Source organism: Cherax quadricarinatus, chromosome 7, assembly GCF_038502225.1.
Source record: "Cherax quadricarinatus isolate ZL_2023a chromosome 7, ASM3850222v1, whole genome shotgun sequence".
In the NCBI taxonomy this organism is placed as follows: Eukaryota; Metazoa; Arthropoda; class Malacostraca; order Decapoda; family Parastacidae; genus Cherax; species Cherax quadricarinatus.
Window position 1 is genome coordinate 21,937,298 of NC_091298.1, and position 12,500 is coordinate 21,949,797.

At 43.1% G+C, this 12,500-nt stretch overlaps 1 protein-coding gene across 1 annotated transcript in view; it reads right to left on the reverse strand.

Moving 5' to 3' along the window:
• Positions 1-1,981: 1,981 nt before the first annotated feature.
• Positions 1,982-12,500, reverse strand: part of LOC128686833 (carboxypeptidase N subunit 2-like) — a 121,495-nt gene continuing 110,976 nt past the window's right edge. Inside the window, exon 3 of the mRNA XM_053773961.2 lies at positions 1,982-3,291. Coding sequence (XP_053629936.2) covers positions 3,123-3,291 — 169 coding nt within the window. The 3' untranslated portion in view covers positions 1,982-3,122. The remainder of the gene's footprint in view (positions 3,292-12,500) is intronic.

A 12,500-nucleotide genomic window follows, 5' to 3' on the forward strand; every position in this document is an offset into this window, starting at 1 on the left:
CGAAATTTTCAGCTCCTCCAGTGTTGCACGTAGTGGTGGTACGTAAACTGTGATCTTCACGTACCCTCAAAGAAAGAAGTCACACACAGTTAGGTCCGGTGACCTCGCAGGCCACTTGCTACTTCTACTTACACTTAGGCCACACTACACATGCATGTACAAGTATATATATACACACCCCTCTGTCTTTTCTTTTATTTTCATACTAGTTCTTGTGTTTTTATTGTTTCCTCTTATCTTCATGGGAAAGTGGAACAGAATTCTTCCTCCGTAAGCCATGCGTGTTGTAAGAGGCGACTAAAATGCCAGGAGCAAGGTGCTAATAACCCCTCCTGTGTATATTACTACTGTATACATTCTTTTTGGGCCACCCTGCTTCGGTGGGATATGGCCGGTTTGTTGAAAGAATATTTATATATATATATATATATATATATATAAATATTTGGAAAAGGCGTATGACAGGGTGGATAGGGGGGCAATGTGGCAGATGTTGCAAGTGTATGGTGTAGGAGGTAGGTTACTGAAAGCAGTGAAGAGTTTTTACGAGGATAGTGAGGCTCAAGTTAGAGTATGTAGGAAAGAGGGAAATTTTTTCCCAGTAAAAGTAGGCCTTAGACAAGGATGTGTGATGTCACCGTGGTTGTTTAATATATTTATAGATGGGGTTGTAAGAGAAGTAAATGCGAGGGTCTTGGCAAGAGGCGTGGAGTTAAAAGATAAAGAATCACACACAAAGTGGGAGTTGTCACAGCTGCTCTTTGCTGATGACACTGTGCTCTTGGGAGATTCTGAAGAGAAGTTGCAGAGATTGGTGGATGAATTTGGTAGGGTGTGCAAAAGAAGAAAATTAAAGGTGAATACAGGAAAGAGTAAGGTTATGAGGATAACAAAAAGATTAGGTGATGAAAGATTGAATATCAGATTGGAGGGAGAGAGTATGGAGGAGGTGAACGTATTCAGATATTTGGGAGTGGACGTGTCAGCGGATGGGTCTATGAAAGATGAGGTGAATCATAGAATTGATGAGGGAAAAAGAGTGAGTGGTGCACTTAGGAGTCTGTGGAGACAAAGAACTTTGTCCTTGGAGGCAAAGAGGGGAATGTATGAGAGTATAGTTTTACCAACGCTCTTATATGGGTGTGAAGCGTGGGTGATGAATGTTGCAGCGAGGAGAAGGCTGGAGGCAGTGGAGATGTCATGTCTGAGGGCAATGTGTGGTGTGAATATAATGCAGAGAATTCGTAGTTTGGAAGTTAGGAGGAGGTGCGGGATTACCAAAACTGTTGTCCAGAGGGCTGAGGAAGGGTTGTTGAGGTGGTTCGGACATGTAGAGAGAATGGAGCGAAACAGAATGACTTCAAGAGTGTATCAGTCTGTAGTGGAAGGAAGGCGGGGTAGGGGTCGGCCTAGGAAGGGTTGGAGGGAGGGGGTAAAGGAGGTTTTGTGTGCGAGGGGCTTGGACTTCCAGCAGGCATGCGTGAGCGTGTTTGATAGGAGTGAATGGAGACAAATGGTTTTTAATACTTGACGTGCTGTTGGAGTGTGAGCAAAGTAACATTTATGAAGGGATTCAGGGAAACCGGCAGGCCGGACTTGAGTCCTGGAGATGGGAAGTACAGTGCCTGCACTCTGAAGGAGGGGTGTTAATGTTGCAGTTTAAAAACTGTAGTGTAAAGCACCCTTCTGGCAAGACAGTGATGGAGTGAATGATGGTGAAAGTTTTTCTTTTTCGGGCCACCCTGCCTTGGTGGGAATCGGCCGGTGTGATAATAAAAAAATATAAAATATATATATATATATATATATATATATATATATATATATATATATATATATATATATATATATATATATATATATTATATATATATATATATATATATATATATATATATATATATATATATATATATATATATATATATATATATATATATATATATATATATATATATATATATATAACAGTTCTCGACTGAGGACAATGTAATTTCTATTTCTCTGTATTTATTTCGTCCTGAACAAATTTACATCAAGAAAAATTCTAGACGAGGTCAAAAATTTACGATGGCGGTTTTCCTATATTCGAAAAGATTTACAGCCATATTATTTCCTTTTCTCTGAGTTTCAATCTTCGTTTGCATCAGAGCATTAACACTGTGGTGGCGGCGGCGGCGGTGGTGGAGGCGACGAGGCGGCTTCGGGGGCTGTGGCCCCCCACCCAACCAGCATATTTCACAGTCAGCCACAGCTCTCACACATTAATTACAAAGTTCATAACTAACATATTCGTTTCAGACTTCTGTAACAAGTTTCAGCGATGAGTTTCCGCATTACATGAGATAGTTTCAGAGTTTTCTAATGCATTCTCGTATTTCAGTGGCAGTGTGCGAAATCTGAACAATTTTCCCCCGTGTTCTTCGTGGTGTAACAACGTCATTTTAACCGGCGTTAATATTTGTTCATTGTGATAAAAATCACTAAAAACATAAACTTATAACCAGCATCATTGTTTCTCATCAGTAGTTTATTTATAGCCTTACGTATTTAGCGCTTATCCGTGAATATAAAAATAGTTACACTTTCTCTGTTTGGAATTTTAACGAAAGTTCCTATTTATTCCAGGTACAATAACATGGCTGGAACAAATGACAAATATTCAACAATTATGAAAATGTTACGACGTTCCTTCTGTCAGTAATGAACCATTAAGTCACAGCTGACTTGTCAGTCTATGAGCTGACAATTGTACAAGACAGACCAAAACGCCATCTTTCTTTTCATACGCGACCCAAAAGCTGCAGTGGCAGGTCATCACATGACTAAGATCCGCGTCAGGAATCCCTTGTCCTGGTTCCTGACGAATCTTACCTAATCTATCATAAGTGTGGTTCTATTATAAAGAAGGAAGCGGCTGGGGAACCTTTACAAGTAATCTACACATGGAAGAATCTCTCTACTTTTATCTTGAGCTTCTTCGTAACCACCTAACGTATTTCCCTCGTCAGCAGCACGCTATTGGAGCTCAGTTGTCGTTGTCACGTTGACAGTGTTCAGACCTTGATGACGGGGTCATGTCTGGTGGTGCAGCAGGTTTCTTGTAGTCATATTGGCGTTGTTCAGACCTTGGTGACGGGGTCGTGTCTGATGGTGGAGTATGTGTGACAGCCGTAGTCGTCAGCAATGATGTGTCTGGTGACGGCAGTGTGGTCGTCAGGGGGCCATGGCGCCAGGGGCCCCGGTGGCCACCCACGACCCAGCTTATCCCTCTGGCGACGCCTACGATACCTGAGGAAGGAGAGAGAGGTCAGCCAGTTCACACCGAGGTGGTCACAATGACGGTATCTGAGTAGTCATGGGAATGGCAAACATTGTAGCATTTAAAAAGTATAACCCGAGAAACTTTCACCTTCTACTCTATACTAAAAAATACTTCTATGCACAAGTATGCTCCCCTTCAAATTGAAAAAAATCAGTCAAAATACATTAATAATATTGATACATTATATCGGCAACATCATTAACAGACTAGTAATCTGAGCCTCTACCAACGAAACATCACTGGAAGTTGATCCTAGAAATAGGATGCAGATGCAAAAAAGTAATACAATGAATAAGTACACTTGTGTACAGTTGAGGACATTTATTAAAGGAGACCTTGCACTATGAGTAGGTCCATCAGTCCTAATAGAGTAAACTAAAACAAGGCCAGAGTTGTTATATGTGCCAGTGGAAATTTAAACTCTCACATCAGAAACAATACAGATGCGGAAGGGACAGAGACACAGAATCTCTTTGGCTACAGTTTCTTGAAGGGCGTGAAAAGCTAGTATACAGCACTTCTATATCGAGAGAGTGACCCGAGTAAACTCTTTGGCACAGTGCCAGTGACCTGTAACAAGAGTGAGGTGAAGTCTGTGATGTTTCAGGTTCTTTTTCCACCAATTACAATCCAATACCGAATGTGATTAGTAAAGCAAAAGCAAGAGCATTACGAAGAGAATTATTAGGAAACAACGAGCGTATAGACGCAACGAAGGAAAAGATAAAAATGAAGATTCGGGGATAAGACAAGTGAGGCGAGATCGCTTGAAAATAATGCAGGTGAACAGCATAGAGAAAACCTGGTATAAACCTGATACCTGATACCGGGCATAAACATTAGCACTTGATACCGGGTATAAACCTTGGTACTTGATACTCTTCTCCAAACTGAGGGACTGACAACCTCAGAGTATTCCTACAAGGTTGATGGACTGAATACATCCTCTTTACCCCGCCACTTCTGCTGCCTTCAATGTATTCTCTGTATTTGACTGAAGAAGTCTACAGCGTAGGCGAAACGTTTCAACAATAAAGATATGCAACTGTTGCACATGTGTCGTTCTTATTTATGATCAGTTACTATGTGGGGAACCCGTTTTAGACGTGTCCTGGCTCAGCTATATTTTAGAAGCCGTCGTTCTCGTTGATATTACTAGGTATGCTGATGACTGATAAGTCCAGGATCTAGCGTCTCTCTCAGTGTCTTCCTCCTTGACCACGAGTCGTGCGTCCTCGTAACTGATCAAGTGGTTGTGGGAGTTTCGGTGTGAAAAACAGACATTATTTATAAGAGGTATATGATACCGACAGTATGTTGAAAAGGGTAGAAAATACCGACAAGTTTAAGATAAAGACACATGTGCAACAGCTGGCAAATATAGAGGCAGCAGGTACAGTAGCAAAATGAAGATGATGTTATTAGTCTATCAACGTTGGTGAAGTAGTATCTGAGGTGGTCAGTCCCTCGGTCTGAAGAAGAATTCTTGTTTGTCAGAACTTAATCAAGCAGGTAAATTCTTCTCGTTGGTGATGTTACAAATAGTTTTAAAACACAGTCCTGGATTACCTCTAGGTAGTCTCTTGATTCTAGGTTCATAGTCAGAGAATTTAAGTCAAACTGACTGAAATTAAAATCACCGAGAATTACTACGTTATCGCGCTTAGAAGCCTTAAAAAGTTACTTCCAAAGAGGTCTTCCTCGGTCCCATGGTTTCTTGGTCCCTCGGTCCTTTGGTCTCTTGGTCTCTCTGTCCCTTGGTCCCTCGGTCCCTTAGTCCCTTGGTTTCTTGGTCACTTGATCCTTTGGTCCCTTGGTCCCTCGGTTCCTTGGTCCCTCGGTTCCTTGGTCCTTCGGTTCCTTGGCCCCTTGGTTTCTTGGTCCTTCGGTCCTTTGGTGCTATGGTTCTTTGGTCCCAGTACAGTTAATGAATGAGATACCTGTGCAATACTCGAGCATCATTACTGTGGAAACTCTTGCCTAACCTATAAATATTGAAGCCGTTCATTACTTCCACTGGTGACGCCGCCTCCAGCTGCTTCACCTCACTTGTCTGCAGCATATAACCTCCGTTTCCGCGTATATAATATACTTTTATCAAAACTGATGGACTGAACACATCAACTAAAGACTATGAGACTGATTAGCTCAAACTTCCTATCTTCCACCGTTCTTCTCTATATTTAACTGATAATGAATCCACTGGCTGGCGAAACATTTCCACAATAAAGACTCCCAAGTGTTACACAAGTGTTCCAGTCATTTATCTAATCCTAATACTATCTAATACTATCCAATAGAGTTGATGACGAGGATACACAAAGGTTCATCCTCTCTCTCCAAGTTTACTGTTTATTACCTGATAAAACCCACCATGTGGGCGGAACTTTGTCAATAAAGAATCGTATTATTCTACATTTGTGTCTTTGTGCATCGTGTCGGCATTTTATGCCATTTCTTTTCACTGAAGGACGAAAGAGGGTGAGGAATAAGAGAAGGAAAACTTAAAAATATTGAGGGAGGAATGAGGGTGAGAACTAAAAGAAAGAGAACTTGAAAATGGAAACAATCAAGCTTCCCCAGAGGATCATCGAGCCAACAGTGATGATAATGAAGAGTAAATGAGATGAATAAGGCATAAGTCAGGCCACAGGGAATACAAAATGACCCACTCATCAGTCCTCATTAACTTAAAAATGGCGTCAGTGTTCAGCAGAATGGTCCACAGACGCCTTATTTTTGGATGACCAAATAGCAACGACCACCTTATATAAAGACACTGCAGAATAAACGTTTATTTAAACAACGTTTTACACAAAGCTGAGACATTTTTTGAACGTTTCGACTTCGTAAAAATTCATCTTGGCGCGAAACGACCCTTTCTAAAAATTAGGGTTACTTATGAGGTGTTTCAACCATGGCTTTGAGACTTTTATTCTATTGGAGGACACGTGTCGTAGCACCGTGTCGTAGGACGGTGTTGAAGCACCGTGTAGAAGAACCGTGTCGTAGCAGTGTCGAAGCACCGTGTCGTAGCACCGTGTCGTAGCACCGTGTCGTAGCGCCGTGTCGTGGCACGGTGTCGTAGCACCGTCTTTTACGCTCATCTGCGTAACATGTGGAGGATGAGACATGATAAATAAGACACGTATGTAACACTTTAGCATCTTTATGCGTCTCATTCTTTATGTGTCTCATTCTTTGTGTCTCATTCTTTATGTGTCTCATTCTTTGTGTCTCATTCTTTATGTGTCTCATTCTTTATGTGTCTCATTCTTTGTGTCTCATTCTTTGTGTCTCATTCTTTATGTGTCTCATTCTTTATGTGTCTCATTCTTTGTGTCTCATTCTTTGTGTCTCATTCTTTATGTGTCTCATTCTTTATATGTCTCATTCTTTATATGTCTCATTCTTTATGTGTCTCATTCTTTGTGTCTCATTCTTTGTGTCTCATTCTTTATGTGTCTCATTCTTTATGTGTCTCATTCTTTGTGTCTCATTCTTTGTGTCTCATTCTTTATGTGTCTCATTCTTTGTGTCTCATTCTTTATGTGTCTCATTCTTTATGTGTCTCATTCTTTGTGTCTCATTCTTTGTGTCTCATTCTTTATGTGTCTCATTCTTTGTGTCTCATTCTTTATATGTCTCATTCTTTATGTGTCTCATTCTTTGTGTCTCATTCTTTGTGTCTCATTCTTTATGTGTCTCATTCTTTATGTGTCTCATTCTTTGTGTCTCATTCTTTGTGTCTCATTCTTTATGTGTCTCATTCTTTGTGTCTCATTCTTTATGTGTCTCATTCTTTATGTGTCTCATTCTTTGTGTCTCATTCTTTGTGTCTCATTCTTTATGTGTCTCATTCTTTGTGTCTCATTCTTTGTGTCTCATTCTTTATGTGTCTCATTCTTTGTGTCTCATTCTTTATATGTCTCATTCTTTATGTGTCTCATTCGCCAACTTGTAAGTACTATTTACCAATATTATAAAATAGAAAGTTAGAGGGAAATCGAATAAAATACCCAAAAGATGTAATAAAAAAAACAAATTCTCTTTAATGAGATCGTTTGTGGACAACGTTTCGCCCCACGCAGTGGACTTTATCAGTAAAATACAGAGGAGAACGCATTGTAGACACCAGGAGTAGTTCCGAAGGTAAGAATGATGTCATCAGTCCATCAGTCTTGGAGTAATAGCTTGAGGTGGTCAGTCCCTCAGCTTGGAGAAAAGTTCATCTCGATGGTCTGGAACAGTGAGAAGCTGATCCTGAGAATGGAGTCTTAAATAGTGTGGAAGGTGAGGTGGAAGATCTAGAAGACGGTCCAGGAGACTGGCTTCACTAGCAGAAGAATGTTTCAGCTTCGTATACGGGGAGGTGGTAATAAGAGGCTGAATAATAGAAAAAAAGTGAAAAATCGGATAAAAGAGAGAAGTGGAGGAATGGAGAGTAGTGGAAGAAGAGTGGAGGAATGGAGAGTAGTGGAAGAAGAGTGGAAGGAGAGTGGGAGTGGCAAGAGGAGAGTGGGAGGGTGGGAGGAGACTGGGAGAGAGGAAAGTGGTAGAGAGAATGCCATTAAATTCAAGAGAAACACTGAGATAATTTGAAGCCGTGCATATGTGGACACCTGCACATATGTTTGTTAACAAGCACCTACGATACGACGATTCGCTACGTGCACTTAGAAGCCGTACACGCGTGATGGTCAACAGCTCCTGGAAGTCGTGCACACGTGCTGGTCAACAGCTCCTGGAAGTCGTGCACACGTGCTGGTCAACAGCTCCTGGAAGTCGTGCACACGTGCTGGTCAACAGCTCCTGGAAGTCGTGCACACGTGCTGGTCAACAGCTCCTGGAAGTCGTGCACACGTGCTGGGTACAGTCTCTTCTTTTGCAAAACAAGTTTGTCACTCCTGGTCTGAATTTCAAGCAGTTTTCTGATGGTCTGTGTGTTCCCAAACCTGTTTTCTTATGGTCTGTGAGTTCCCAACCTCTTTTCTGATGGCCTGTGAGTTCCAAACAAGTTTTCTGATTATCGATGAATGTCCAACCTTTCTGTTTGTCTGAATTCCCAACCTGTCTTATAATTGTGATTTTCCAACCAGTTTTATAATTATGATTGTCCAACCTGTTTTCTGGTTGTGAGTTGCCAACCAGCCTTCTTGCTCTGCTGCCAACAAGGACTCCAAGCAATTAGAGAGTGTTGTAACTATCTTTAACTACGCTACATCTCTTAATTAAGCTCAGAACAAAAAGCAATTCACCATTAAGTCATTATCTTCCCCAGCCAATAACAATTTCTGCTTCAACATTATATATTTGATTTATAATGAGGCTTTCATATGATGGCTGCTGCAATTTAATAAATACGACAGCTTAATTACGTGATTACTAAGCTTTAACACACACACACAAAGCAGCAGCGACCAAGTGTCAGTTAATGTAAACACTGGACTGGTTCTGCCCCCCCCCCAGCCCCCGCGTTAAATTATATTCCACACTCACCTTAATTTGGGAGGTAAAAAGTGAAGTGTGGACTGTGTATATTACTGAGGCTAGACTGTGTACTCACCTAGTTGTACTCACCTAGTTGAGGTTGCGGGGGTCGAGTCCGAGCTCCTGGCCCCGCCTCTTCACTGATCGCTACTAGGTCACTCTCCCTGAGCCGTGAGCTTTATCATACCTCTGCTTAAAGCTATGTATGGATCCTGCCTCCACTACATCGCTTCCCAAACTATTCCACTTACTGACTACTCTGTGGCTGAAGAAATACTTCCTAACATCCCTGTGATTCATCTGTGTCTTCAGCTTCCAACTGTGTCCCCTTGTTACTGTGTCCAATCTCTGGAACATCCTGTCTTTGTCCACCTTGTCAATTCCTCTCAGTATTTTGTATGTCGTTATCATGTCCCCCCTATCTCTCCTGTCCTCCAGTGTCGTCAGGTTGATTTCCCTTAACCTCTCCTCGTAGGACATACCTCTTAGCTCTGGGACTAGTTTTGTTGCAAACCTTTGCACTTTCTCTAGTTTCTTCACGTGCTTGGCTAGGTGTGGGTTCCAAACTGGTGCCGCATACTCCAATATGGGCCTAACATACACGGTGTACAGGGTCCTGAATGATTCCTTATTAAGATGTCGGAATGCTGTTCTGAGGTTTGCTAGGCGCCCATATGCTGCAGCAGTTATTTGGTTGATGTGCGCTTCAGGAGATGTGCCTGGTGTTATACTCACCCCAAGATCTTTTTCCTTGAGTGAGGTTTGTAGTCTCTGACCCCCTAGACTGTACTCCGTCTGCGGCCTTCTTTGCCCTTCCCCAATCTTCATGACTTTGCACTTGGTGGGATTGAACTCCAGGAGCCAATTGCTGGACCAGGTCTGCAGCCTGTCTAGATCCCTTTGTAGTTCTGCCTGGTCTTCGATCGAGTGAATTCTTCTCATCAACTTCACGTCATCTGCAAACAGGGACACCTCAGAGTCTATTCCTTCCGTCATGTCGTTCACAAATACCAGAAACAGCACTGGTCCTAGGACTGACCCCTGCGGGACCCCGCTGGTCACAGGTGCCAACTCTGACACCTCGCCACGTACCATGATTCGCTGCTGTCTTCCTGACAAGTATTCCCTGATCCATTGTAGTGCCTTCCCTGTGTACTCACCTATTTGTACTCACCTATTTGTGGTTGCAGGGGTCGAGTCACAGCTCCTGGCCCCGCCTCTTCACTGATTGCTACTAGGTCCTCTCTCTCCCTGCTCCATGAGCTTTATCATACCTCGCCTTAAAACTATGTATGGTTCCCGCCTCCACTACTTCACTTTCTAGGCTATTCCACGGCTTGACTACTCTATGACTGAAGAAATACTTCCTAACATCCCTTTGATTCATCTGAGTCTTCAACTTCCAATTGTGACCTCTTGTGTCTGTGTCCCATCTCTGGAACATCCCGTCTTTGTCCACCTCGTCTATTCCGCGCAGTATTTTATATGTCGTTATCATGTCTCCCCTGACCCTCCTTGCCTCCAGTGTCGTCAGGCCGATTTCCCTCAACCTTTCTTCGTAGGACAATCCCCGTAGCTCTGGGACTAGTCTTGTTGCAAACCTTTGCACTTTCTCTAATTTCTTGACGTGCTTGACTAGGTGTGGATTCCAAACTGGTGCTGCATACTCCAGTATGGGCCTGACGTAAATGGTATACAGAGTCTTGAACGAATCCTTACTGAGGTATCGGAACGCTATCCGTAGGTTTGCCAGGCGCCCGTATGCTGCAGCAGTTATCTGATTGATGTGCGCCTCGGGAGATATGCTCGGTGTTATACTCACCCCCAGATCTTTTTCCTTGAGTGAGGTTTGCAGACTTTGGCCGTCTAAACTATATTGTGTCTGCGGTCTTCTTTGCCCTTCCCCAATCTTCATGACTTTGCATTTGGCAGGGTTAAACTCAAGGAGCCAGTTGCTGGACCAGGCTTGTAGCCTGTCCAGGTCTCTTTGTAGTCCTGCCTGATCCTCATCCGATTTGATTCTTCTCATTAACTTCACATCGTCCGCAAACAAGGACACTTCTGAGTCTATCCCTTCCGTTATGTCATTCACATATACCAAGAACAGCACAGGTCCTAGGACTGACCCCTGTGGAACCCCGCTTGTCACAGGCGCCCACTCTGACACCTCGTCACGTACCATGACTCGTTGTTGCCTCCCTGTCAGGTATTCTCTGATCCATTGCAGTGCCTTTCCTGTTATGTGTGCCTGATCCTCTAGCTTTTGCAGTAACCTCTTGTGAGGAACTGTGTCGAAGGCCTTCTTGCAGTCCAAAAAAATGCAGTCGATCCACCCCTCTCTCTCTTGTCTTACTTCTGTCACCTTGTCATAAAACTCTAGTAGGTTTGTGACACAGGATTTTCCCTCCCTGAAACCATGCTGGTTGTCAATTATACACTTGTTTCTTTCCAGGTGCTCCACCACTCTCCTCCTGATGATCTTCTCCATGACCTTGCATACTATACACGTTAGTGATACAGGTCTGTAGTTTAGTGCCTCATGTCTGTCTCCCTTTTTAAAAATTGGGACTACATTTGCCATCTTCCATACCTCAGGGAGTTGCCCAGTTTCAAATGATGTGTTGAAGATCTTTGTTAACGGTACACACAATATCTCTGCTCCCTCTTTAAGGACCCACGGAGAGATGTTGTCTGGTCCCACCGCCTTTGAGGTGTCAAGTTCGCATAGCAGCTTCTTCACCTCCTCCTTGGTTATATGTACCTCATCCAGCACTTGCTGGTGCACCCCCCTGCTCTGATTTCCTGGAGTCCTACTGGTTTCCACTGTAAATACTTCTTTAAATCTTGTGTTGAGCTCCTGACATACCTCCCGGTCGTTTCTTGTGAATTCCCCATCACCCTTCCTCAGTCTGATTACCTGGTCCTTGACTGTTGTTTTCCTCCTGATGTGGCTGTACAACAGCTTCGGGTCAGTCTTGACTTTCGATGCTATGTCATTTTCGTATTGCCGCTGAGCCTCCCTTCTTATCTGTGCATATTCGTTTCTGACTCTTCGGCTAATCTCTTTATTTTCCTGAGTTCTCTGTCTTCTGTACCTTTTCCATTCTCTAGTACACCTAGTTTTTGCCTCCCTACACCTTTGGGTGAACCAAGGACTCGTTCTGTTCTTCCCATTATTTCTGTTTCCCTTAGGAACAAACCTCTCCTCTGCCTCCTTGCATTTTGTTGCCACATAATCCATCATTTCTTGTACTGGTTTTCCTGTCAGTTCCCTCTCCCACTGAATGTCTTGAAAGAAGTTCCTCAAGCCTGAGTAGTTCCCCCTTTTGTAGTTTGGTTTTTCCCACCCTATTCCTGCTGCTCTCTCCACTTGGAGCTCAACTATGTAGTCGAAGCACAGAACCACATGATCACTAGCTCCCAGGGGCCTTTCATACATGATATCCTCGATGTCAGAACTACTCAAGGTGAATACAAGGTCCAGTCTTGCTGGTTCATCCTCTCCTCTCTCTCTGGTAGTGTCTCTAACATGTTGATGCATGAGGTTTTCCAGTACCACATCCATCATCTTGGCTCTCCATGTTTCGGGACCCCCATGGGGCTCCAGGTTTTCCCAGTCAATCTCCTTGTGATTGAAATCACCCATAACTAGTAACTTTGCTCCCCCCATGTGTGCTCTCCTGGC